Source organism: Mya arenaria, chromosome 3, assembly GCF_026914265.1.
Source record: "Mya arenaria isolate MELC-2E11 chromosome 3, ASM2691426v1".
NCBI lineage: Eukaryota > Metazoa > Mollusca > Bivalvia > Myida > Myidae > Mya > Mya arenaria.
In genome coordinates this window covers 68,060,723-68,087,221 of record NC_069124.1, presented here as the reverse complement: position 1 = coordinate 68,087,221, position 26,499 = coordinate 68,060,723, and the positions used below count along the sequence as shown (strand labels likewise).

The 26,499-nt window shown below is 34.2% G+C and overlaps 3 protein-coding genes across 5 annotated transcripts; 1 reads left to right on the top strand and 2 right to left on the bottom strand.

Annotated features, from left to right (window-relative positions):
* Positions 1-265: 265 nt before the first annotated feature.
* On the bottom strand, positions 266-3,456 carry LOC128226761 (actin-related protein 2/3 complex subunit 5-like). Its single transcript, XM_052936797.1, has 4 exons — positions 3,248-3,456; positions 2,224-2,296; positions 1,814-1,993; positions 266-1,045 (listed from the first exon to the last, which is right to left on the bottom strand). Exons 1-4 carry the CDS (start codon positions 3,382-3,384, stop codon positions 983-985), a joined length of 453 nt encoding a protein of 150 aa, XP_052792757.1. The 5' UTR covers positions 3,385-3,456; the 3' UTR covers positions 266-982.
* Positions 3,457-3,605: 149 nt separating this feature from the next.
* On the top strand, positions 3,606-8,194 carry LOC128225940 (60S ribosomal protein L35-like). Its single transcript, XM_052935832.1, has 4 exons — positions 3,606-3,659; positions 3,861-3,941; positions 6,426-6,487; positions 7,936-8,194. The coding sequence occupies exons 1-4, from the start codon at positions 3,657-3,659 to the stop codon at positions 8,165-8,167; spliced, it is 378 nt and encodes a 125-aa protein (XP_052791792.1). The 5' UTR covers positions 3,606-3,656; the 3' UTR covers positions 8,168-8,194.
* A 3,873-nt stretch (positions 8,195-12,067) lies between these two features.
* Positions 12,068-25,132, bottom strand: LOC128226662 (AP-4 complex subunit epsilon-1-like). 3 transcript variants are annotated; one of them, XM_052936633.1, is made up of 19 exons: positions 24,869-25,132; positions 24,102-24,173; positions 22,877-23,000; positions 22,522-22,595; positions 21,578-21,699; positions 21,016-21,175; positions 20,522-20,688; positions 20,167-20,240; positions 19,525-19,647; positions 18,984-19,093; positions 18,295-18,434; positions 17,878-17,990; positions 17,538-17,650; positions 14,856-15,077; positions 14,347-14,512; positions 13,993-14,131; positions 13,685-13,781; positions 13,298-13,384; positions 12,068-12,684 (listed from the first exon to the last, which is right to left on the bottom strand). In XM_052936633.1, the coding sequence occupies exons 1-19, from the start codon at positions 25,025-25,027 to the stop codon at positions 12,109-12,111; spliced, it is 2,838 nt and encodes a 945-aa protein (XP_052792593.1). In that variant the 5' UTR covers positions 25,028-25,132; the 3' UTR covers positions 12,068-12,108. The 3 variants fall into 3 exon arrangements, with proteins under 3 accessions (XP_052792593.1, XP_052792594.1, XP_052792595.1); XM_052936634.1 differs by having other exon boundaries at positions 13,993-14,116; XM_052936635.1 differs by having other exon boundaries at positions 22,877-23,036; positions 24,869-24,933.
* Positions 25,133-26,499: the final 1,367 nt, after the last annotated feature.

Genomic DNA, 26,499 nt, shown 5'->3' with positions numbered 1-26,499 from the left:
AATTTATGATATTTATTTCCCATGAACATATTCAGTAAAGGTAAGTGTATTACTAATTGTTTAGATGGAGATACCGGCAAGTAGATATCAATCCTCCATGAATAACAAGTACTGTATGTGTTTTATCAATCAATCAACATTGACATGTGTCAACAGTTTACTAGTTATGACATATGGCCTTGCAGTACTATATAACACTTTACTATAGGGTTAAGTGTTCGGCCATTACAACGATACAACTGATGAACATATAATAAAGAAAGCATAAATTTGCCAATTTTATTATATAATGTTATTAATAACATATTGCATAATAATAAGTACACATGGTATGGCTTTAAATACATGAAACTTGTAAATGATAATGTCTAACACAGTGACATGGAATGGTACTTCTTATTAGCACTTCCTAATTCTAAAATCACATGAAGATGAGATTGTTCAGTGCCCTTACCAGATGCTTGTACATTTTTATACTGAAACAAAGCATTAATAAGGCCACAATTTAAAACCATTTGTTTGACCTAACCTGACCGACTCACAAAAATACACATGATCCGAGTTTTGTTTAAGCTTCTCTGGTTGGTGAACATTGATTCATCAAAAATATCTTTTTTGTCCAAGCCATTCCATTTTATTTATTTTTTTATACCCATCCCTTGAAATGTGTGTTCCCTTGAAATGTGTGTTGGGTAAGGTCAAATAAACTATTTATCAATTGTGACCTGACATGGTTATTTAAAGTCAAGCACTCTTTTTTATAAAAGCATTATTTAACATAATATTCACTTCTGCCTAAACAAATTATTACAATGTAAATGTAACATTAGTCCCACCCTGGTGTAAAATGGTATAAAAAAGGATTGTTGAAAGTTACCAGTCAAACTTTCCCTAAATTAATTCAATATCAAAGACTTCCTTCAGCATAGATTTAATACTTTACTTAGTTACTTTTCTTATATACTAGCATGGCCATTCATTTTCAAACTCGTTTTCTGTCTGTCAAAACTCTAACAATACATCCAGGGCCTCCCACTGCATACACCTGAAGTGAATACATCCAAACATACACAATTAACATAATTATGTCATATTGTTAGCTTAACATATTAACACAGTACATTTCATGATTTTTTCAGGGAAATTATACTAACATTGACCTTGTATTAAAGGGTAAGGCTGTCACGGCAATTTGTCGGATTAGTCATTGCTCATTCCTTTTAAAAAGGTCTACTTTTCATACAGCATATAAATATAAATTGTCACTTGTAACAAAGAGTATCCAGGACAGTTTAAAAATGTGGGTAAACATGGTGAAATTCTCATTTGACCATTGTCAGCCTAAAACAAATGCATTCAAAGTGATAACATTTTATTAAAATAACTTTCTCTTTAAAATTAATTGGTTGTTTTACTTTTTCCTTCAGCAATCTGAAAAATTGTTTCTTTAACTATGGTTTGCCAGGTGATATGACTGCACATGTCATCAACTGTGTTTCAAGAGAATGCTATACACATGTAAGTCTGCTTGTAAATACATGAGGGAATAGATTGGGTAAATGTATGTCTAGGTAAAGAGTATTGGAGAGGTTGAATGTTGAATTATTAGAAAATAAATTATGTGTATTAAGCACTCTGACAGTTGCGGTACACTTTGAAATAGTGAAATAAGTACATGTAATAGACAAAGTAATAGTGAAGTCATAGAACTTCAATTCGTTGTCTAACTAGCAACCCCAGACCATTTTTTTCTTAAAAATGATAAAATAAAATTCCATTCTTAATCATTAATATTGACCAAAAATATAATAACCTTTTCATGCCAGGTAAGCAGTGATGCACAAGGGCTTCCATCTGATGGGAACTCAAACCCTCTGTAGATGTACTTCATGAGGATATCGAGGGACCGGCTATCAAGGCCCTTCACAGCTTGGTCAATATCTGCTGCCTTGAAGGTGGTCAATACTCTTATTGCTAGCTGCACCGCTCTATCCTACAACACAAACATAATAGTGACATGTACAAAGCAAAACTTTTAACTGTATACATTAAGAAATTTGATTGCTGTACAGGAGTACATAACGGTATGATAATATTCTAATTAATAATCCCAATATCATAATTAGTTCAAAAGACTTATATTAATGAACAAATAATTATTATCACAGCATCATTATCTAAACCATTATTTAAACACAATTATAAAATATTAAATATTGTTACCTTAACAGATTCATTCTTTGCTCCCACTGGGGCATTCTTCAAAATAACATTGAGTGCATCAACATGTTTGCCTGTGAGAACAGTTAAGGTAAATCTAACAGTATTTATGCTCATGAATTGTTAGTAGATTACATTACAAATGAAGCCATTTAGACCATAGAAAAATTGTGGGTAATGTATCGACCAATACACCTAACACCTGAAATTGTGCCTGACCAATGAGATTGATTTTCAAAAAATATATAGACTTTTCCAACAAAACCCACATTTTAATAACTATGATATAGTAATATACAGCTTTGTATTCAAATTCTTAAATGAATACACTGATAAATAGTTCTAGGATAAAACATAAACATGGACTGAGGGATAAAAAGTTCAAATAACCCTGTTGATGCATACATGGCGCAGCCCAATTTTATGGTATTCAAATATTAAGCTTGAAAATATATGCCAGTTCAAAACACAATTCAACTCTAAATCATTTAGATAATCAAAATAAAAAACTTCCTTGTTTATTCAAAAAGACTAAAGATCTTTTGATGCCAGTCTTATTGTCATTGATAATAAAAAGTACACATGGGATCAGAACTTCATAATTTTCATAGTTGAATATAACGCTAGTATTGGTTGCTTCAATATACCCACTCAGATTCAGATAGTAGTTATAGAGACAAATGCACAACAATTAATGAATACTTATTTTCAAAATACATCTATAAAAAGGTTATTCAATGGATTTGAACATAATCAATATCAAAAGTGTTTGTAGTTCAGATTTTTCCTTTCAGTGTCAATATGTATAGACTATTTAAACAGAAAAGGGGTTCAACTCTACCGACTCATAATAAATGCTAAGTTCTGTAGTTAGTTAAAAGCGCCACCAAGATCTCACTATTTCGATTCAGGTCGTTGATTAACCAAGAAGCCCTCTCAGATAGCTCAAGCAACTCACCCCGGATTTTTATTATTATTATAATAATAATACAATCCTTACACTTTAAAGTCACCAGAAAAAGGATATTGAGCTAAACAATTGTTCACTTCTGCTTCATTTGGCCCCTGCTCCTCACCATCTGGAGTGTCGTCAGCGAACTTTTCTGGATCATATTCATCTACATTAACCTTTCTAAACTTAGTTGACGCTACTGTTTTCGACATTTTTATAACAACAGTCAAATTTGTCTATCAGCACACCCCGGAAGTGATTTTGCTTCCTGAGAAAAGCTCTAATATTTTCGAATTTGAAATAAAATAAAGGTAGTATAATTTTACCCGGTTTTCGGAGTTTCTTCGATAATTATTATTAATAATTAATTTCAATGACCTGTTAATATTTTATTTTGATATCTGGTATAATATTTTTTTGTGGTCATCGAATACGAAACCACGCTATTCCGAATTCTTTTCTTCCGGTTTCATTCGCCATAATCATGGTATTTGTTAACTAGTTTGTAAATATCGGACTCCATCGTTAATAATAAGTCATTACAACCCATGTTATCCTGTTAATTAAAATATTTAACATTTCTTTAGTTATTATAGTATGTTTCCTCACACATTTGACCTTTGCAAATTTGTATATTAGACGAAAATGTAACAGTGGTGTAACAGATTCTGACATTCTATATTTTCAGGCTGCAGTCAAAGTAAAGGCCAAGGAGCTCAGGGGCAAGAAGAAGGAAGATCTTCAGAAGCAGCTCATAGACCTGAAAACTGTATGATTTTTTTTTGCAATTGCATGAGCATTAATGTTCTGTTTCCAGTTTAAATGAAAACTTCGGTCGTAAATTAAAATTATCTCTTAACAGTGGTAGTATTGTGTGTGGGTGAGAACCAGCTCACTGCTTAGCTCAGTTGGTTTGACCACCATGCCTGTATTCTGGCAGTTTGGGGCACTTTCCCTCTCATTATTACTTAATTATTTGTGTATTGTTTACTTTTGTAAAAGCTGCATTGTAGCTAATCCATATAAACAGCCGCTTTAGAATCTTGACAATTTTTGATTTGGCGACTCGTTAAGTGTCCATATCCCACTTGTTGTTTTCCTAGCCAAGAATGACAGATTTAAGGGCTAAGTATTGAGCGGAAAGATAACGGGCACTTGCTAGATGGTTTCAAAATGGTGATGCTTTATTGACAGAAGTCGATCTTAATCAAACTAATTATTTGTTTTTTATAAACACTTAAGTGTAATAAGTAAAAGGTATTGGCTAAAATAATTAAAGTGTAACTTTTGTGTTTTTATTTAGCAGTGAAGTGTTAAGTATTGTGGAGTAACAGTTATGGAAAAGTCGACTCGTGGCATTTAGGGAACAAAATGAATAGACAGATGTTAAAAAAGTTCCCTAAACACGCATTATTGTGGCTACATTGGAGCTAGCCATAATATTGCGCATTAAGGGAACTTTTTCGAATTCGAATATTCATTTTGTTCCCTATTAAAACGAAAAGATTAACAGTGAAGGGTGCTGTTTTCTGGAGGCAGTTGAAGCTTACATCATCAACTGAATTTGAAAGAATTTGTGTAATTAATTTCAGTACTAAAAGGTGCAATCTTTTGTTGATCATTAGGCCTAAAAAAAAAATTGTCAGTTTCGCGTCTCTACCTATAAAAATGCGCCGACCCCAACTATTTTTTTTCCATTTCTGAGCAAAAAAAATATTCGTTAGCGAATAGAGAGTTACGAAGGGCTGATAAATGCATATTTTAATCAGAATTATTGTTTATATGATAAAACAAAGCCAGGCAATGACATTAATGTAGGTAAGACTGCCATGTGCAAGAAACCACTCTGAACTTAAGACAGATTTTGAAAAAAAAAAAAAAATGCCTACCTACCTTTCCTAGAAATTTTGGGAAGGTTACCCTAAACAGACAAAAAAAAATGGGGGCCTTATGGATAAAAAACTTAATGAAGTCATTCCAGTCAAGTTCTGTACTATGCGAACAAAACTACTTTATTACTTTAATCTTAATATCAACAGTACCATAAATGTTCATATTTCAGTGTTTTCCAATTTTTATGAAAACATCCATTAAAATTTCCATTGCCTGGCACTCGTTTATTAATTTAACTAACGCCTGGGGGTTTAACTTTCATGCCAAAATATCGCGTGACTACAAAAAGGGAGGAGCTTGTGGGTCAAATAAGTGCGGACACCAAATAAGTTACAGATTATTTAGGCGATCTACAGAAAATGGTGCAAGCTTTCTCAGGCTGGGGCCTTGCTGTGCTTGCTTATTTTCTGTAGATCGCCAAAATGAACTCTAACGTATACTTAGAGAGTGTCTTATAAAGGTCTTGTTTACTAATAAGAATTGCATTGCTTTTTTATAAGAGTTACATTGCTGAATTATTCTGGTAAACTGTGTTGACTGAATGGAGAAAATATTATGATTTTGGGGGAGAAATGAACAGTTTTCACCAAAAAAATACTGATATGCTGGTGATTAACCTGCTAAAATTGTATCATACCGCATCCACTTTCTTGGAATGCAGAAGGTGAAATAAGCCCTTTCCGGGCTTGCTCAAATTTTGGATCATATATAGCCTGCTTGTTTTCTTTTCTTAAGTAAAGCTCTAGTGTGTACGAATGTGGACTTGTTCATCCAAAAGTCCTTAACTTGAATGACTGTGAATGTGGAAATTGAGGATATGGATAAAAGATAAACCCAAATTTTTATATTTACAGAAAATGAGAAGTAAAGTGCAGCCCAACAAAACTGAATAACTTGATCTGAATATATAACCATACTTGATGTGTGCACCAATGACCTTGTGTCTGAAAGCTGTGTACATGTCTGTTTTTTCAAAAGTACCATACACTTCTTTTGCATTTGAATTTAATACCTACATGTATTTTATTGATTTAATTTGGTATCATATGTGATGAAGACATATGCTGACAGCTTATGAAGATTGCTATAACTGTTGGATCGATAGGACTGATGTGATGCCATAAATTATGTTGTTATTATAAAAAAAAGGTCTACATATATTTACTTTGAAAATTATGCTTTGTTATTAAATAGTATGGATATGAAGCCTGTAAGGCTAAATCATGAAAGAATATGTTGGAACTAAATTTTGTGTCCACCATGCATGTTACAAGTCCTGATGCCTTCGGCAAATTTGAACTTATTTTTAAACTCTGCAAATAACACATTTCAATACTATTTATGGAAACCTTCATTTCAGGAATTGGCAACATTAAGAGTGTCAAAGGTCACTGGTGGTGCAGCTTCCAAACTTTCCAAAATGTAAGTTATAATATTATATGTAAAACTTCTGTTGAACTCTCATTTAATATCTGCATGTATTTAATTGATTTAAATGGTATCATAAGTGATGAAGAAATATACTGACAGCTTATGAAGATTGCTATAACTGGATCGATAGGACTGATGTGATACCATGAATTATGTTATTTATATAGGATTTTGAGTAGATATAGGTCTACAAAGTATGCCATTCTAATGAATTGTTGTTTTTCTGTTGTTGAATGTGTAGAGTCGGTCATGAATACAATGTCAATTGTGAATGTACATATAAAAAAATAGCATTACACATGACAATATTGGTAATGTACTTTTACTGCTGCTATTAGTCACTTAATAACGCAAACCAATTTTGTGAACTGGTCTTGTTTTGTTTTAATTCTATTCATGACAGTGGCATGTATAATACCCGAACTAGAGTAACATGATTTTCCCTTAACCAAGTTTACCAGCCACATATGATGATCAATTGTTTTGATTCAAGTTACATGATGATCTTTTAATAACAGATCGATAGGACTGATGTGGCTGTATGTAAAACACATGGATTAATCATCATTATTCATTGTCAGCGAACCTGGTATTTGATTCCATTTTCACTACATTAGTTCATCCATTTCTTAAATATTAATGAAGTAAGGGAGCTCTTTCCAATGAAATTGTATGTCACAATTAAATGCTATTAACCAGGACTTCAGAAAGAGGTTTTGTTACTCAATATAGAAAAACAAAACAGTTTATTGGCTTACATTATGAAAAGGTCTCCATTCTGCACTAATGGAGCTGCGGCATTAAATGTTCATGATTGCGATAATCTCATAGCAAAATGACCCAGTGTACATTGTATCATTATATACCATGGGTATCATACTATTGCCTTTATAATGGCAACTGTAACTGCAAGTTGAGCTCTGTTTTGTTAATAAGCCATGAGCATACATACTTCTTAATAGCTGCCATAACAAAATTAACTTTTTCTTTCTTGGTTTGGTATTATACAATGTCAGTTACACATGACAAAGGTGTTGACTTCCACTATAAGTAACTGATGAAGTTTGAAGAACATCAAATTTGTGAAGTGACAGCCACTTATGATTAAGTAAAATTATCTATGTAAAATACAATAAAATAACATGAGTTATCCTAAACCAAGTTTACTAAGCCACATATGATGATCAATTGTTTTCATTCAAGTAACATGATGATCTTTTAATAACGGATCGATAGGACTGATGTGGCTTAATGTAAAACCCGTTTATCAAATTTTTATGACAACTTTAACTGCAGGATACTTTCTTGACAGTTAGTTTATCCTCAATTTTAAGTGTGCAATGTGTTTATCAGCATGTAAAGGTGACCTGCAGATTATTTATTGCAGAATAATTGATTTAAAATGCTGGTATGAACATTCATGTTCGGTGTGATTTCAGCCGTGTGGTGAGGAAGTCCATTGCCCGCGTTTTCACTGTGATCCACCAGACACAGAAAGAGAACCTGCGTAAATACTACAGAAACAAACCTTACAAGCCCAAGGACCTCCGGCCCAAGAAGACACGTGCTCTGAGACGAGCCCTTACTCCTCACCAGCGATCACTCAAGACCGCGAAACAATTGAGGAAGGAGCGTCTCTATCCCATGAGAAAATTTGCTGTTAAAGCTTAAATGTGTCTAAATAAATAAGAAACAAAAGTGGTTTTATTTTGAACACTTACAATTGGTTATGGTTTTACTGGCGTAGCATGGAAAACAGATAAGAATTCAATCATATCTGACGGCCATCAGTTTCATCCCACTTGTCCACTCTTACCTTGGGCAATCTATAACAAGCTTGGCATAGTATCTTTGGAGTAGCGTTACCAGCTGGAATGCTGTATACTTAGTCTTCTGACCAAATTTAAAACTGCCTTCTAGCTTACATTACCCTTTTCAACTTGACCAGCTTTGGTAATATTGCTCGTCATTGCCTTTTGGTGGAATAAGGTATCTTGATTTAGCTTGGTTTTGGTCAGATAAGGCCAAGCACTGCCACAAAGTTTGCTAACCAAGCTGCATAATAAGTTATATTCACTGGTCATGTGGTATACTTAAGGCCAGAAGCTTTCCGTGGTTTTTCAATACTCAAGTATGTACCAAGGGATCTCCAAACAGTATAATTTACTTTGGAACGGGATGATTTTTAAAGTAACACTCTTACTCAAAATCAATACATACACATGTGTAACATACTGAATTCTGAGTGATAAATCTTAACTCCAGGCTCACTAAATAATGCATTTATGGAAAGTATTAATTACTGATGACAAGATTGTAATTAATAGCTGAAAACACAAAAATATTTCCTTGAGGATTTACTGTGATCTATTGTCTGATAAGGTAGAAATATTGTTTTCTGCACCTTTCTTTCAAATTGAACTATCTTTGATAAGAACCATCGTTTTCAAAATTTATTCATCCCAGGGCTTCTATTAATAATTTGAAACTGGAAGTATGAACTTCCTGTCCATCAATATTGGAAGTTTTATATTGAAATTTGGAAGTGTTAGTCGCCCAAATACAAAAAAAAATTCCACTTATTTAAACTTGTTTGTTAAAAATCAAATAATTTGCAACTCTACTGCAAAATTCACAGATTTATGTTATGATAATTCATTTTAATTCAAGTCTGATTGAAATTGTGACCATAAAAGTAATATTGACACCAGGTTTTGATATTTTGAACTTCCAAGCTTTCAACTTTTGAAGTTTTCTTCAAAATAACGGAAGTTTTTGTACTTTCAAGGAATTTATTTTTGAAGTTTTAACCCATTTCTAGGGAGTAATATACTTCCAAACTTCCTTTAATGGAAGCCCTGCATGATGATCCTTTTTGGTGCAATAAAACAATTGAATTGTATTAGTTGTGGAAAATCTTATTTGGGAGCAAGAGTGCATCTTGAAATAATGCACATGCATACTGACCGATAATAAATCCTGGAAACCTGTAATTTGTCTAGTACCCTCTCCTGGGAATAAAAATATTTGAATAGTTTCAGAAGTAGACAACATGCTTTTGGACACACACAATACAAGCCGCTATTTGTTGAATGCTAACTGTAAAACGAGGTTAAAATTAATTCTATAATATCAAGGACCTTGGATGTCCACGAATATAACATGTCCATAATGGTAATACAGCAAGTTAAAACATTTGGATGGATCCATGTCAAAACATTGACTGTTCAACCAAGTCTCGGGCAATATGTACACTAGTGTTGGGAATCGGTTGCAATTTTACTATCGATGATCGGTTCCACTCAAGTAACCGATTATCGATAGTACAATCGGTTTTTAAAATACTAGATAGTACCCGAGTTGTAGTTTTATTCATGTACAGTATTAAACTCTTAATCATTATATTCATATACCTTATGTCTTTGATTGAAGTTATTAAGTGTTGTTGTATAAAAAATAGTTCATTTTCTTGCTCATTGTGGCTTTCATCAGCCATTTTGTTAAAGATAACATCTGAACACTTACTTTTTTTTTCTCGATAATTGATTATAACTTAATACTATCGATTGTCGCCGATTTCAGGCCCAACCAATCGATTTTCGATTATAATCGATCATCGGAACATCACTAATGTACACATTGAGTATCTTAAACTTAATGTTCTTTTTCTGAACTTTTTGTCCTGACCAAACTTGGTAAAAACAAACTAACATCAAAGTTGGATAACCAGTCAAATGACAATATTTACTGATTGGTAACAGCCTTTTGGGAATTGACCTCTTTTTCCACCTGGGTAACGATGTTCATGAGCATGAAGCAATATTTCAAATGAGATTGCACCACACTGGCACTGATTATAATGATCCTCTTTAACTAGAAGAGAGGTATCAGGTTTGCAAATAGTGGTAGTCCAAGTCTTGCAGGCACAAGAAGAACTGTTGGTGACCCTGAGGTCATGGCCGACAGTCGTTTTAAAACAGACCAGTTTTACCTTGTACCATAAAACTGCACTGATGGATTGTTTGATCATCCATGACCGTTATAATTTTGTGGGTCATGCCCAACATTGTTATGAAAACTGTTCATTTAACAGGATTTGTTTGACCTCCAGTTTAGGTATTCACAAATCGATGACCATTATTGCATTTGGCCTAAGACCATGAAACTTTTGTTGTCTATAACTTGGAGATTTTGAGATCAGTCTGTTATTGTGACAATTTGTGCTCGGGATTGTCCTTGATCTGTAGAAAAGTACTGGTCGGCCATTATACAAGTAAAAGGCAATGGGAAGAAAATGGTTTGAGGAAGTAGCATGACAAAGATTGCCTCTAGCAAGAAGACTTTTTGTTTTGAGGTCCAGGAGGTCAAGGTCATCGCAAACATTGTCCGCACAATAACCAAGCTAAGGAATGAATAATTGAACTACAACCATGAAACTTTACTTCTGGGTGAGAGGGTCGTAGGCCACAGATGATTCTTCTTCAGAAATCTTTGTCCACAATAACATATTAACCTTGATCCATAAAACTATGCGGTTGACTAGTAGATGACCACTGTTATGGTCATGGTCAACCCAGACCACATTTACGTGCAAGAACTCGACAATGTATGATAATGAAACTCGACCAGGAATGACCAGGGCTTTTGATTTGGCATCATTTTGTGAAAAGTGATGGACCATGTCATAGTGGTGAAACTTTTAATGCTGTATGTCTTCATTGGTCGTACCCCTCATGAGCCTTTCTGATAATGTCCATGCTACTAGTTTTTGTGCGATGGTAATGTGAACGTAGTATGTGCGTCTGTGTGTCTTTAAACAATTCCTTGTTAACACAATACATCTCGATGAAACTTGTACAGTATCTACATATCCATTAGAGCTTGGTTCCTGATATAAAAAATCAGTGTGCCTGTTAACAATTCCTTGTTAACATGATACAGCCTTCAGTTTTAATTGTTTCTCAATGAAACTTGTACAGTATCTACATATCCATTAGAGCTCAGTTCCTTTCAAAAACCAGCCAGATCCACCCATGCATGCCTAGATTATGGGCCTTGATAGTATAAAAAAATGCTATTGTGTAAACAATTGCTTGTTAATATGATACAGTCTTCAGTTTTGATTGTATCTAGATGAAACTTGTACAGTATATGGATATCCATTAGAGCTCGGTTCCTTTCAAAAACCAGCTAGATCTGCCCATGCATGCCTAGATTATGGGCCTTGAAATGATTAGATTATGGACCTTGATAGTATAAAAAAAATGTTATTGTGTAAAAAAAGCTTGCGAACATGATACAGTCTTCAGTTTGGATTGTATCTTGATGAAACTTGTACAGTATTCAGATATACATGAGAGGTTGGTTCTTTTCGAAAACAGTGATGTTGACCACACAAACCCAGCCAGTAGAGCATAGGCCCTTTTGGGCCTCTTGTTTTTGCCTAGCTTTACCTTCACTCGCATGTAAACATACTAACTTCAAACTCTGTGATTTAAGCTGCTGTGTGACTGGACAAGACGATAAAACACAAAGGTGAAAAATACCGGTAAAACCACAAGAGATAAGATGGTGTTTTCTTAGTTTTACAACAATATGAACAACAATGCACATTAATCACTATCATAAATAGATGATTGCACTTCCTCTGCATGTTCAGCAGTACTCATGAAAGATTGATTTCGAGAACTACTAGGCAGACTATTGTCAAAATTTAAATTAAATTCTGCACCAAATAAAACTGCATCTCCAGTCGTTTGTTCAAAAGCATTTCTGTTTAGAAGCCCAGTAGCCTCATTGCCTGTATCATCTAATATTGAGGACAGAGCTGCATTAAGGTCCATGTCTACATTATCATCAATCAGACCACCAGCAGTATTACTCTCGGTGGGTATCACATCTACACTTGCACTAGAATCATTTTCTGACACTTTTCCATCTGTTCTAACACCTTCATTTAACAAACTATTGCCTGTTCCAAATAATCCTTCTGTTGGTTTATCCAAGTACATATCTTGTGCAAAGTGTTCAGAATCACTCCTTTGAGAAGCATCAACGTCACTTTTACTCTCAGCCACCGCGTTCATGTTGGACCACCGCCCTGGGTTGGAGGTGGCCTTTGTTATGTAGGGACTTTCCTCTTCGTCACTGTCATTGTCTTCAAACCCTGTCACTATCTTCTGTACTGGCTGCAAGGAAATCATAAGAACTAACTTATTTGTGAATATTACATCGCTTTTTACAGCTTCCTTGTTCTTCCCTGTTTGGTAGATATTCAATATGTAACCTATATTTGTTCCTAATGCTAAACACAGTTTTATGAAAAATTTCATGTATCACCAGACTCAGAGAAAGTATGCTAGAAAGTCCTGCTTTTATTCCTAAGAAATGCAAAATAGAGTTATCTTATTAGATAATTTACTGGGTAAGACTGTTTGATCGTTGAGTACAGTTGTATAACGTCTCAATGTAATACAGCATGTAGTTGCTGAGATCTATATAAACCTATGTGTGCTTTCATGCAAAACCATAACCAGAAATTATCTAAGTCAAATAATAAAGGGTTATTGTTTGCATTATATACAAGAAATGTCTAACTTTATCAATAAAATAGGTTGGGTAGTTGGGAACACATGTCTAAGGTTTCAATGCAATACATGATGCTTTTGCTGAGATAGTGACTTAAAATATGATTCAAGGGAGCTTACATCCAAAACCTTAACCAAGGAATGATGCTGAAGCTAGAGCAAGTAGTATATCTCTCCCTATTTTTTTAGCATTTGAGCTAAATATTACACATACCTTTTCTAATGGTTTATTACCCTGCAAACTCCCAAAGAGTGCTTTTGCCAGGTCTTGTTTGCTTGTATCAACATCCTCTATCAAGTTCTGTAAAAACAGAGGATAAATAAAAGTTCTATGTAGAATAGCTGTGGGCAAGTTGTTTTGTAAGAACACTGATCCATTGCTAAAATAAGGTGACACTGCATTATACAACAATTGCCACTGAAAAAGCAATCCTATTCAAGATATGTTCAGTTACCTTAATCAAAAATGTGAGCAAAGAAGGTAAAGCAAAACCTCTAGCCAAATAGTTAGGAATATCATTATAGAAGGAAAATGGTTATAAAATATGTAACTGTTTCAAAAATCTGATGTGTTTATTTCAATCTATTTCCTGGTACACACCTCCTGTTTCTCTAGGTTAGCCGGTCTGGTGGGCGTGTCCAGTCGACCTTGTTTGCCCCACACTCTCTTCACTCCAGACTGACTGAACCCGCTGTCCCTGTAACATACAGATTTCTAGACATTATGATGTATTATGTATTGGATTATGGGGATATTTAAAATTCCTGTTAATTATGTGCTTTCTTAAAATCTCATCATTATATCTCATTTGCATTTATAACTAGTAATTTAAGATAAATTCTTTATTAAAGTTCCCTATGACAGAGATAATATAAAAGTAAACTCAGACATTCACAAAACAAACATACCTGTCTCCATCGGTATGAGTGGAGGATGTGCTTCCTGTGTGCAGTCTGTCCCCGGTCATGGAGCTGTCCCCCTCCTTCTCATCCTCTGTGTACACACTCTCCCCTGGGTCCAGGGCCTCGCCTCCTGTAGGACAAAGGACTGTGGGACAAATTGTGTGTGGTTTATACCAAAAGGTACCAAAATCTTTATATATATAAACCCTTCCAGATAAACAGGTTGAATATGTTTACATTCAATACAGAATGCCAGTATAATATTGATTTCAACTTTCATTTCTATTCTTAATATTTTACATGCTAGATTATAATGCCATTCATGAATTTGAATAAATCAAAAGAATGGTACAGTCCTACCTTTATGTGCATGTCGTAGGTGCGGTGGTGTATATGGCATGCCTCCGGCCTCTAGGTGGGAGCTCACAAGGTCATCTAGGAAGGTCAAGGTTGTATCCATGCAATCAGCCTTGTAGTGGTGAAGTGTAAGTTTTAAGTAACACACTCTCTCTATCACAGATAACCTCTGAAACATTATCATATTTCAGTCAAAAAGGAGAATCCATACAATGTGTCTCTTCAACATCGGAAACGTATGCTGTCAAATGTACTTCATGTAGTGAACTAATAATCAAATATTAATTTTATATTATCTTTGCTTAAACTAAGTAAACTGCAAAACCTACCTTAAAGGTAATCTTTATTTTAAGCAAAGTAGTCAGAAACATAGTGGATAAAACCTGTAATCTGTCAATTTTAATTACAATAATAATAAAATAAAATTATCTTCTTTTTAATCCTATACCTTTTGAAAATACTTTAAATTCATACAACTTCAGTTGTTTGTCCCATATATCAGTAAAACCCACCTGCTTTATAACAAGAGAAAGGTCTAAGTCTAGACAATCCTGAAGAGTGGTTGCTAGTGTATCTTGGGAGATGATCTGGGCAGTGACCAGTGACTGTAGACAGGTGACCACACCCACCAGAACAGGATAAGGGGCCCCAGGGCGGTGAAGCAAGCCTGTCAGTAGACCAATGGTGCGGCCCTCCTCTAAATGCTGCAGCATCCCACATAACTCGCTGAGAATCTTAAATAAGTATAAATACATTTGCATTTCATAAGAGGCACATGTAATTATTGTAAGAAACAATGTCATTTTGAATTAGCTATAATTATTTGTGTACCTGGTACTTGATAATTCAATTATACATACTGCAATGTACTTCCAAAATACCATGTGTATACATATTTGGCAATACCAGATTGTTACTATGTAAGGCATCAACCCATAGTACAAAAAAATATCTGGCTGTCCTAAAAAAACAAATGACATGTGTAGGCTGTTGCAGACAATACAGAAAAAAAAGATTCTGGAGTAATATATAACAATATGTACAACACCAAGGTGACATTTTTACAGGTATATCCCGTGATTTATTTTTGTGGATATATACTCAGTCCGAACCCTATGTACGTAAAGTTGCACTCTCCCTCTCCCAAATAAGATTTACCACAATTGATACAAATGTTTTGATATACCAAAATAAAGATAAATACATGTCGAAAACAATGGTTTTTATGAAGGGTACCGAGTTGAGTTTGAAAGAAAGGTGCAGAAAACACGGGATTTCTACCTAATTAGACAAAAATAGATCGCAGTGAATTTTTTAGCACTCACCAATCATTTAATATTTTTGCGTTTTCAGATATTAAATACACGGTTACAATCTTGTCATCAGTTATGAATGTTTTTCATAAATGCATCAATTAGTAAGAAGTTAAAGGTTAATCACTCAAAATTTATGTTTCTTATACATGTGCATGTATTTATTTTAAATCAGAGCGTCACTTTAAAAAAGACTGGCAAGACTTTCACTTAAAGACCACCTCTTGATTGTCCTAATGAAAATTGGATTATGTCTTTCAAACAAAGACATATCATATAGCTTAACACTTTCGGGGGCAACAGTTCCTCAAATTTGGAACACATGGGTACCAAGTTAAGCTAAATGTTTGAAACAATTAATTATTTGGCCAGAGAGGGAGGTGACATGATCAAATATACCCGAGGCATTTGAACCTGGTTACAACAAAATGATTTCAATAATCGATTGTTTTGAATTTTTATTGAATGCCCGCATAATCTTACAAGAAGAGCACAAACATGGAGCAACTACAAACATAACAATACAATAAAATATTTGATCTATATCGCCAACGGGAGCAGTAAATTTGATTACTGATGGATGGGGTGGACGTGTGTCGGACAAGCAAATAACAGGATATATGTCCATCCTTTTGCCCGGTAATGAATAGTTGACAAAAAGGGGGGTCCTAGTTGCCGAGGAAATGGCAGCCTCCGGCACTGTACTTAGGGTTCCTTCATTCACCGGGCAAAAATCAACTTTCTGGCAATGAACCGTCCAGAAAATTTGTCACATGTGAGAATACATGTTGAGCGTGTCATAGGGAGAATGAGGAAGTTTCTTATACTGGACTCGAGTATTCCTGTTAATCAACTTACTTTATGAATGACAATTTCATGCCTTCAATCATTACATAGAACTAGGTGTTTACATCTAACAAGAAACGCAAAGCAAATATTTGTGGTCTTAATTGTTTATTTTATGTTTATCGCTATAAACTGCCAAAATTACAATTTTTCATTTTCACTCTTTTCTGTTTATATACTGTATGAAAATACAAATACTGAAAATAGTTTAAGTTTGACTTAATTTTCTTTATTATCCCTGGGATAATATCTGACACAAACACTTTTAGTAGTTTTGTTATAAATCTTTCAAGAAAGTCAATGTCTCTCTGAACATGAACTGCTAAACTGTTTGATTTACTCCCTTATACTTGCAGTTATTTTGTAAGGATCAGGTGAAGTTCCTGCTCCAACAGAATATATATTGCTACATAACTGGAGGATAATTTCCTTGCATAATCTGATAAATCAACTTGTTTAAATAACTCAAACCATTACGTTCTATCATGAAAACTAGACCATTGAACTATATTGTACTATATAATGTACATTGTATTAACCTGGAGGGGCTTATCAGCAATGTTTTGCCCCCAGCTAGTACACGTGGTCAGTTAATGATATGCAGAATCTATTTTTAGGCTATCTGAAATCCATCTATAGGCACTAGAGCCCCCTTAGTCCGTTTTTAGATCATTCTCAATTGTTACACAGATTTCCGCTGCAAAATGAGTTCAAATAAAACTTTAAGTGTGTTGATCATATGTATCACACAGAATGCATCATATTCTGATATCAAATGCCATGAATACTAGTACAAAGTATAAAGCATGTTTATTGCACTAACCCACTGTAGTCTGAATAACAGTAAAATCAAAGAAAATTGAAAATGTTCGGCAAGATTGATGATCATATAAAATGTAGGTTGGTTTCATTTGGGCAGCCAAAGGACGATATACCCAGAAACAATGTTGTACGGCCTTAAAATGTGTCACATGAGGCGCTTTTTTTTTGCACTTTTAAACAACAAAAAGGCAATTTCAGTTTCCATCCATTTACCCAGAGAGCTATCTGCAGTAGAGGACATGAGGACTTGGCAGACATAAGGGCAACCACACACTTCTGTACCAGGTACTTCTGACACGTCTCCTCACTCTGCTTGCTCAGGTACCCTTGAAATAAATGATCAGCTTGGAATAAGTCTCAATAAACAACTACCTTAAAATATTTTACTTAAAATGCAATTTTTTACTTTTTGTAACATGCTTTGAAACTGAATTAAAGATATTTTAATGAGCAAACTCTATATATGCCAATAACATAACAAGATAGTATGCAAAGACATGAACTATAAAATTAACACTGTCAGAATTAGTAGATGCTTTAATAAAAAGCATACTTGTGTGTACAAGTGTCCTAAGCCTGCTAATGTAAGCCCTGTCTGCTGTTTCTCCACAGTATTGTAGAGCAGCAAACAATGTGTCCACCTCCCACTTCCTCTTCCCTGGAAACCTACAAACGTAATTTTAAACTTCTGTTGATCTAGATAATCTAACTTTTGAACTGTTAAGTCTGATTTAGATGTATTTCATTTTTGTTCTTTCAAGTAAATGTTAATATTATTCACTCAAACAGAATCTGTAATTTTCTTTCCATGTTGTTTTTTCTTTGTAAAACCATATTATTTTCTGGAAAATGTTACTGTATTTTCTCCATATTTTAATAATACTACTTCCAAGTTAAAAGTGCCTTTTCATGATAAAGATGAGAATCATTTTTAGGACATACACGTATCCATGCATTTAATGTTCCTCACCTGTGAACAAGTTCTGTGACCATGGCTACGAGATCTGCCCTCCAGAATCTGTCTGATGTTGTGTCCACCTGCTGCAGTAGCCTGAATGTGACCACTTCCACGTTATCCAGACAGGCTACACCGTAAAGCACTGTATGCATCTGGAAAAAAGACACTCTCAAAACATTGTTTGTTTGATATGTAAGGAGTGGTTAGAACAAAACTGGCATCATCTTAAAAATAAATGTTGACTCAATGAGTAAATTAAAAATATAATTATAGACTTCTTTTGATATAAAAAAATACCGGGTACGGCCAAATACTCACTAGCTAAAAATCTTGGTTGTCTAAATAGTATAAACATATATATTTTGGTAAATTAACATATAACCAATATGTACAAAAAAGAATAAGGGATAGGAAAACACGTTTGGCAATCGTATGTAAATTCAACTCCCTGAAGTGAAAATTCAAAGGTAGCAGTTGTCATAGCAAAATTGATGTTATTTAAATTGCAAAAAGACAATATTCAATGGAATGGAAAATGTGAAACAATGCAACTGAATTTTTTATTCACTTCTGAGTAACAATGAAATTAAACTCTGCAAAGTATCACATAAATAAACTCCAATCAAAAAGTTAAATGTCAACAGAGTTTAGTTTATAAGCCTTCAACCATCTGAGCACATATTCTGCTCTTTCACACTCACCTGTTTCTGTAGAGCGGGGTCTGGGTGATCAAGGGAGGTCACTATCATGTCCTGGTATTCAATGGCGTACTCTGGGCTCAGCCCAACCAGGCTCACCAGGAGCTTCACACCTGGAGCAGTAAACTGTTATGATTGTTACCTGTTGTATACATGTAATACTAGTTGTAGACTTAAGAGTTGTGTAGAAGAACAATCACATTTTATATGCAAAATCTGGGAGTAGGATTCGGTTTACTGGTCTAAGTCAAAATCAAGTGCTTCATGAGGTTAATCAATCCGCTTTTTCTATCTAAATCAATGCACAAAATCAAAACACTCATAATGAAATATATGTATGCATTAAAATGAGTGTATTTCAAGAACTCTTATATCGTGCATATAGCACCAGTAATGCAATATGGCTTTGATATCACTAATGAATTGAAGTGCAAATAGCTTTATACCTTTGATTGGTAGAATGAATTACTACATCCTGAAATCATTATCTCATGATTCATTCACATGTATTATTAAACTAAGCTATTCTTTAAAAGTTTTCCACCTATGAACTTGAGGTTTGGTTCGGAGGAGTTGAGAAAGCGTTTTACGTGCTCAGCAGCCTCATCCACCACTGGTTTATCAGCTTTCATCTTCAGGATGCACTGTATCACTTCATACAACACAGCTAAAAATACAGTACCGGTAAATACAATATTCTATTACTCAGATGAAGCAGTGAAAAATTTATATAACAAGGGGTTAATGTGAAAGCCGCATTAAAGTCCTTTTATTCATTTTGACACATGCAATTAAGCAGCAGGATATATATTCCCACATTCACATGGTCTGAGCTAGTTTTTGAGTCGAGATGACCCATATTCATACTGGTCCTTAATATCATGCCGAGCATTATCCTGACTGACCTTCTTGAATTTGATGAACACTGGTGAATATATGAATGGAATAAGATTCTTAAACACAAAATTTTGTCTGAATATAAATGACCTAGTTTTGACCCATATTCCCAATGGTCTTAAATATCATGCTGAAAAATATCCTCGACCCGATTAAGTTTCATGAAGATTGAATAAAAACTGAATTTTTGAAAATTTGTGTTTAAAACATTGAATGCAAAATTGTTATTAACACCCAAACATTCAAACATTATTCTTATGTGAGTAAATCAACCGTAACAACAACTCACCAAATGCAATTGGTTCCTTCAGACTTGTCCTTTGTAATATCATCTTCAAAACAGTGGATACTTTGAACTTCAGCCTTAAAATAATCTTCCACTTATCAATACAAGTTTTACATGTAATCTATAAAATACTTCTGTAAAGTTTTCTACAGACAAAACAATTATGTCATTTTTTATCTTATTCATGTAATTTAATTTCATTTGATAGTTTGGGTATGTTAATTATAACATACAGAGAAGATTTGTTGTTTCAGTGTTGTATTTCTTATGGAGTAGTCACAGAAAAAATATGTTCATAAGTGACACACCACTTTTAAGACTTACGTATTATGAGTGACACACCACTATTGAGACTTACTGATCATCAAGAGGGGTCAGCAAGGACAGACATTTGATGATGTGTATCTGTAGCCATGGCGCTGGAGTGTTGTGATATTCAAACATGGCCGCCAGTTTTCTAGCAACAACCTGCTGTAGCACAGAAACCAACATATCCCCTGACTGCAGGTGCTTGCTTGGATTTGTCTGAATTCAGTACATGTATAAAGAAAATCAAGCACTCATGTTCTTAAAACCAATACATATTTGTCAAATTAATGTTTTTTTAACTATATGAATTCTGCGATAAACATGAAAAGAAGAAAATACTCATCAAATTCTAAGAAAACTTCATTGAATCATTGAATTCGGTCCAATATGAATATCAAAGAAAAGTATCTTAAAGATTGACAATTTAGTACAGGAATGAAATTTAACATTTCATAAAATCACGCAGCATTCATCACTTTAAATATTTCAATGCAACAACATCCTACATGAACGATAAAAACAATGGTCTGTAACCTGTGATACCTGTATATTATGATAGAGGGAGTGCAGGGCAGCAGCCATGACCCCTGGGTCTTTATCCAGCAAGGCCCTCTCTAGACTCTCCTGGCAATGGGCCAACAATTCAGGGGCAAGTAACTGCAGATGGTGCAGACACAACACCGCTTTCTGTCGGACCAACTCTCTACAGATATACAATTAAGATATGCTTGAAAAATAAAAAAGTTATAAATTATACATGAATGTTAAGAGCAAATTGCCTGAGAATACCAGTGAAATAACAGAAATCAAACCAATTATTGCACATGAGCTTACATGACATGTGTTTGGAATTATGAAGGTTAACTGAATCTATGGAATGAAAGCAGATTTGTAAATAAAAGAGTTTGAGACGAGCTGAACACGATCAATCCCAACCCTTATATGTTTTTGGGCACCCAAAGCAAATGGAATTAAAGTTGCAATGACATGACTATAATCTTCACAGTTTCACAGTATAATTTATGCTACAAAAACACTTTTGTTCACATAAAACTGTGTTTTACAGAACAAGACTTAAAAACTAACTACATGTATCTTGACATACCTCTGGTGTTGTAGTTTAGAAATGACCAGTGGGAGTATGCTGGGTACCATCTCTGTAGGAACCAGCTGACCGGCCGCAGACAGGGCCAACATATTGTCCAAAAGATTACTGCTCTTCAAGTCCTGAAGAAATTTATTGCACAAAAATAATTAAAAGAAATCAACCATTTTAGGGTTAATTTATCATGGCTACATGAACATGTACCTGATTTTCAATTTATAACGAGCATAAAGTGGTGCAATAATGAAAAAAAAAAACAGAAATAACAAATTATTTGTTCTCAGTAATGGAAAACATGTGAAAATGAGGTATTTTTATTGAGTTTGTTTGGATATTGTTTGTACACAGAAAACAAAAAATGATATAATGCTGTGTATTATTTAAACACCTTTACATACCAGACATGACTCATCATCAGATCTTTTTTAAGAAACATCTATGAAAGTATATTATAACCTGCAGCAGATCAAAATGTTTCGTTGATTTATTGAACTAGTTGTATAGATGAATGAAAGTCAGATAGCATAACAATCTGTCTGTATCAATAGTCAGGACTGTGTGTGAAAAATACAAAAGAAAAAAAGTAAGTAAAAAAAATGAAACTGAACATTCTGTTGGCCAATATATGTTTGTGCAAACAAATCCAATAAACACTTCAAATTTCAGTCATTCGTATTAACCTCTAGAATATATAATTTTCTGATGTCATAATTTTCAGTTCCTATCCAGCAGTCTTTCTCAAAGGGATTCATGTGAAACAGAATAATAATAATATAAGTATAAATAACCAAAAACTAGATTTGTCCAAACAGCTACTTGGCTTAAAGTTTAACTGAAAAGATTGTTAATTTTTTCGTGCGATTTTCGTAACGGAGTGTGAAACACCGAAAAACAATACAACACCGTATTAACATATAAATGTAGGTCGCTAATAAGGTGCCCACCTTCTGTATGGTGTTGATGAGGAGCAGGGTCAACTCATGTTCTCTATTAAGGAGCAGGCAACAGGCAAGGTATCCTGAAATATGCAGCATTTTTTTACACTTTATTACAATGATTCTTAAATTTATACAAATTTTCTACTAAATCAAGGTCAAGTGTTTTGATTACTTAAAATACAGAAACAATACATGTTGGTGTATTAAACAACTATTCACAATCACAGATAGTCTTGAAATTTTTTAAATCATTTAAAATCATATACATGTAGATATATTTTTTCAAGGTACACTTTATTTTTCCAAGGTACACTGGAAAATTAACATAAAATAAGAGAGCATCACTTTGTTGTAGGCTGACCTGTTCTCTTCTCTAACAGTGTGCCTTGTTGGGCCAGTTTGACAGCATGTATTGCGCCAAAGTCTACATCGTAACCAAGTAAATGACACAGGATCGTTCTACACAGATAGTCCTTCATCTGGCCCTACACAAAAGGGAAAAAAACTACTCGCATATGGCCCTACACAAAAGAGAAAAAAAACTTAAATGTGTAACATCCAAAATATCGAACAGAATGGTTTAAGTCAACAGTTACTAGGGCTGCAAAAATATGCTAATACCTGAATTGCACAATATTGCAATATGCAAAGCCCATAACTTTGCACATCACCTTAAAATGCTCTATAAGAAACGGTATGTTTGATATTGCCTTCAATATATCATCTATCAGTATACAGGCATATGCATGCAACGGTATACCAGTATATTGTTATTGCCCGAACAGTTACTTTCAGATTAAAAAATATTGATATATGTGATCTTGTTCTTCAACATGTGGATGTTTGTCACATGGAATTATTTTACTAGTTATTTCAAAGAAATAATCCTAACTAAGTTCTTAGTCATGTTAACAATATTAAATGAGTTACTATTTGTAAAATATTACTCTATTGAAAACTTGATTGCAAAGAAACTTAGATAAAATTAACTAAGCACATACTTTAAATCTGATAACAGCAAATAATTGTAAACTAGAATTCCATAATTCACACATGTTGCCTGTTGGAAGCACCTATTACTAGTATTATGTTTGCGTAAAGGTCACTATAACCATGACATATTCACCGCAAAATCAATAGGGGTCATCTCCTGCCCATGAAAAATGTGCATACCAATTTGGAAGACTCATTACCAATCATTTCAAAAGTTATTGATCAGAAGTGGAAGTGTGACGTTGGAGCGGGACAAAGCAATCTTTATTTTTAAGCCATTTTTTTACAAGCAACACAGAAGTAAAGGAAACATAGCTTTTAAACATTTAGGTAGATTTGACACTGCCACAAATCATAAACCATTACAGAGTCTGTTAAAGCTGCACTCTCACAGATATACCATCTTTACAACTTTTTAATTTATTGTCTCGGAAAGAGCAAGTTTTTGATCTAATTTTTTGTCAACAGTCTTATATAACTAGTTTCCATGGATTTTCGCAAAAATTGGCTTGTTCCAAGACAAAAAATAAAAAAGTTGTCAAAACGTTCAATCTGTGAGAGTGCAGCTTTGCACATTCTTTACATTGAATTACCATGGACAACTTTGGAAGAGCAAGACTTGTCTTAAGGGCTTCCAATTCTCTTCCAACAATCTGACCTTCTTCCTGCAAGAAAAAGGGTAAAGATTGACTTCATTAATTTGCGTGTATAATTTTTCTTACAATTCAAGCCCTGGTTTTATGCTAAGGGCTTTTCTTTTGACTTTTGGTCTCAGGCTTGGGAAATTATTTGTTGCATTTATTACCCGTAATAAAAGTTAACAAAAGTCAGTTTTATAATGTGTGTGGGTAAGAACCAGCCCGGTTAGCTAAGTTGGTTAGAGCGCCGTGCTACTGCTAGTGTTGGGCCGGTCGTGTTTTCAAGCCCCACACTGGGAGCACATTTCCCCCAGGTCTACCTTATGGCACACTTAACGCCAGAAAGGCTTCCGTTAACCTAAAAGGTTGAAGGGGTAAAAGTAAAGTGACTGCTGATCAAGACCCATTCGCCGGTCAGCTCATTTGGTTAGAGCACTATGCTACTGTTCCCGCTGTCATGGGGTCTTCCCAACACAGGGCCCATGTTTCCTTTATTTTTGACCAAGGGTATTCAATTTGATAATCTTTAGTGTCTCTAGGTTAAACCTGAAGCTAGCTTGATTTTTAAAGTCAAATTACAGAAAAAAAATCCAGTCAAAGTACATGACTGTATGGTTGACCTGAATAAATTATCACCTAATGACAAAGCGGTACAAATGCAACAGTAATTATTGGCAGAACTTCTCTCAGAGCCCTGATATAGCTCTTAACGTTTTACTTACATGTTTAGACCGAGCTTTGCGAATGCTGATGACAAACGTCTCAAACCCTCTACTCAAAACATTAACGGTGTTAGTTGTCGACTGAGTAGACCCACCAACATTACCGAACAAGCCATCCGCCAAAACACGGGACAACACTTTTAAACTTTTCTCTGCCATCTATTACATTTTACTGATATAAACATAGCATAAGGTGTGTTCGGTGGGAAAAAAATGACATGAACTCTTAGACATTGTATTTCGAGAACTTTGTTTATTTTTATGATTTTTAACACATTCGTGAAAATAGCACAATATCTTCGAAACAGACAAAACGTCTTACACGAAAAGGGTAGACTATGCCCAAGACAGCAAGTCAACAACAGTAATATTACATGTGGACTTTAAAAAAATGCGAAAGAAATCTCATTTTTTAACAAATAGACATTTTATATAATTGAAACACGACAAGCAGAAACGAGTCGCTCTTTTATAAATAAATAGGTTTTTTTTTTTTACTTTTAGCATCATGTCTTGCAATCACAGCGAGCAAACTACGTACGACCTTCTACTGACTTACATCATAATTTACTTAAGGACTTAATTGTTCTTCTTGTCGCGGATTTTATAGGAATGTTGATGGTGCTTCATTTTTGTACAATGACATAAACTACTATAGTAGTACAGCATAAAATGTTTATTGTAAAAGGGATAATTGAAATCATATATATAACGGTATAATTATTTATCCTAATATTTTAAATGGTTCATTAAGTGCATCATTAAATGCATCATTTCATGTATCAAAGGACATCAACGATCATATGTTTACGTGTCCTCTATTCATTTAGGTCATTTTGTTCAAATAAATATGTAATCAGTGTTTTACACTTTGGATTTGCAATTTTTGAAGTTATCTGTTGATAATGTTTGACCTGGTCACGTTTGATATTGTATACTTCTCTGTACACAATGGGGAAGATGTGCAATTATTGGTCACTCGATCAGTACTATTATTTACGAATGCACTATTTTTATATGTTTTGAAACGTTAGCACAGTTTCATACCAGTTTCTACACTTACTTTACGATGTATCTGCAATTGTGGCACAGTCCATTGCGATAGACAAGTATCTTCACAATTTGCGGCAATACACGACAATTTACCATGACGTTAATTTGTGTGGTGCATGACGTCGTCTGTGTATATTTATTGCTGCTTCTATATTGTCCGAAGCATAACTTGCTATGACTGATGAGATAGGACGCGTAACGAATCATGAACGTATGATAATCTTCGTGAATAACAATCTTCTGTGGATCGAGAACAATCGTTGTTATCGTGTATACGCAGTATATACCGTAGTACACCTAGTGCGGTATCACCACGCAAACGTTGCCCATTCGGAGCTCCTCGGCCATATTTTTAAAAAACAACCTCGGATGTATTTGGACGGTTTACATACTCAAAAAGTGGTACGTTTAAGTCCGCTGCAAGTAGATCGCGTAGTAATTTTATTTAGCAGTTAAACTTAGTGACATTACTCTCGGGATTCTTAATTATGTTTGCAATAATACAATTTAATGGCAATCAAATTAAACTTAGATCAATAAATACAACTCTAAAACACTATATTTAATTAATGATAAAA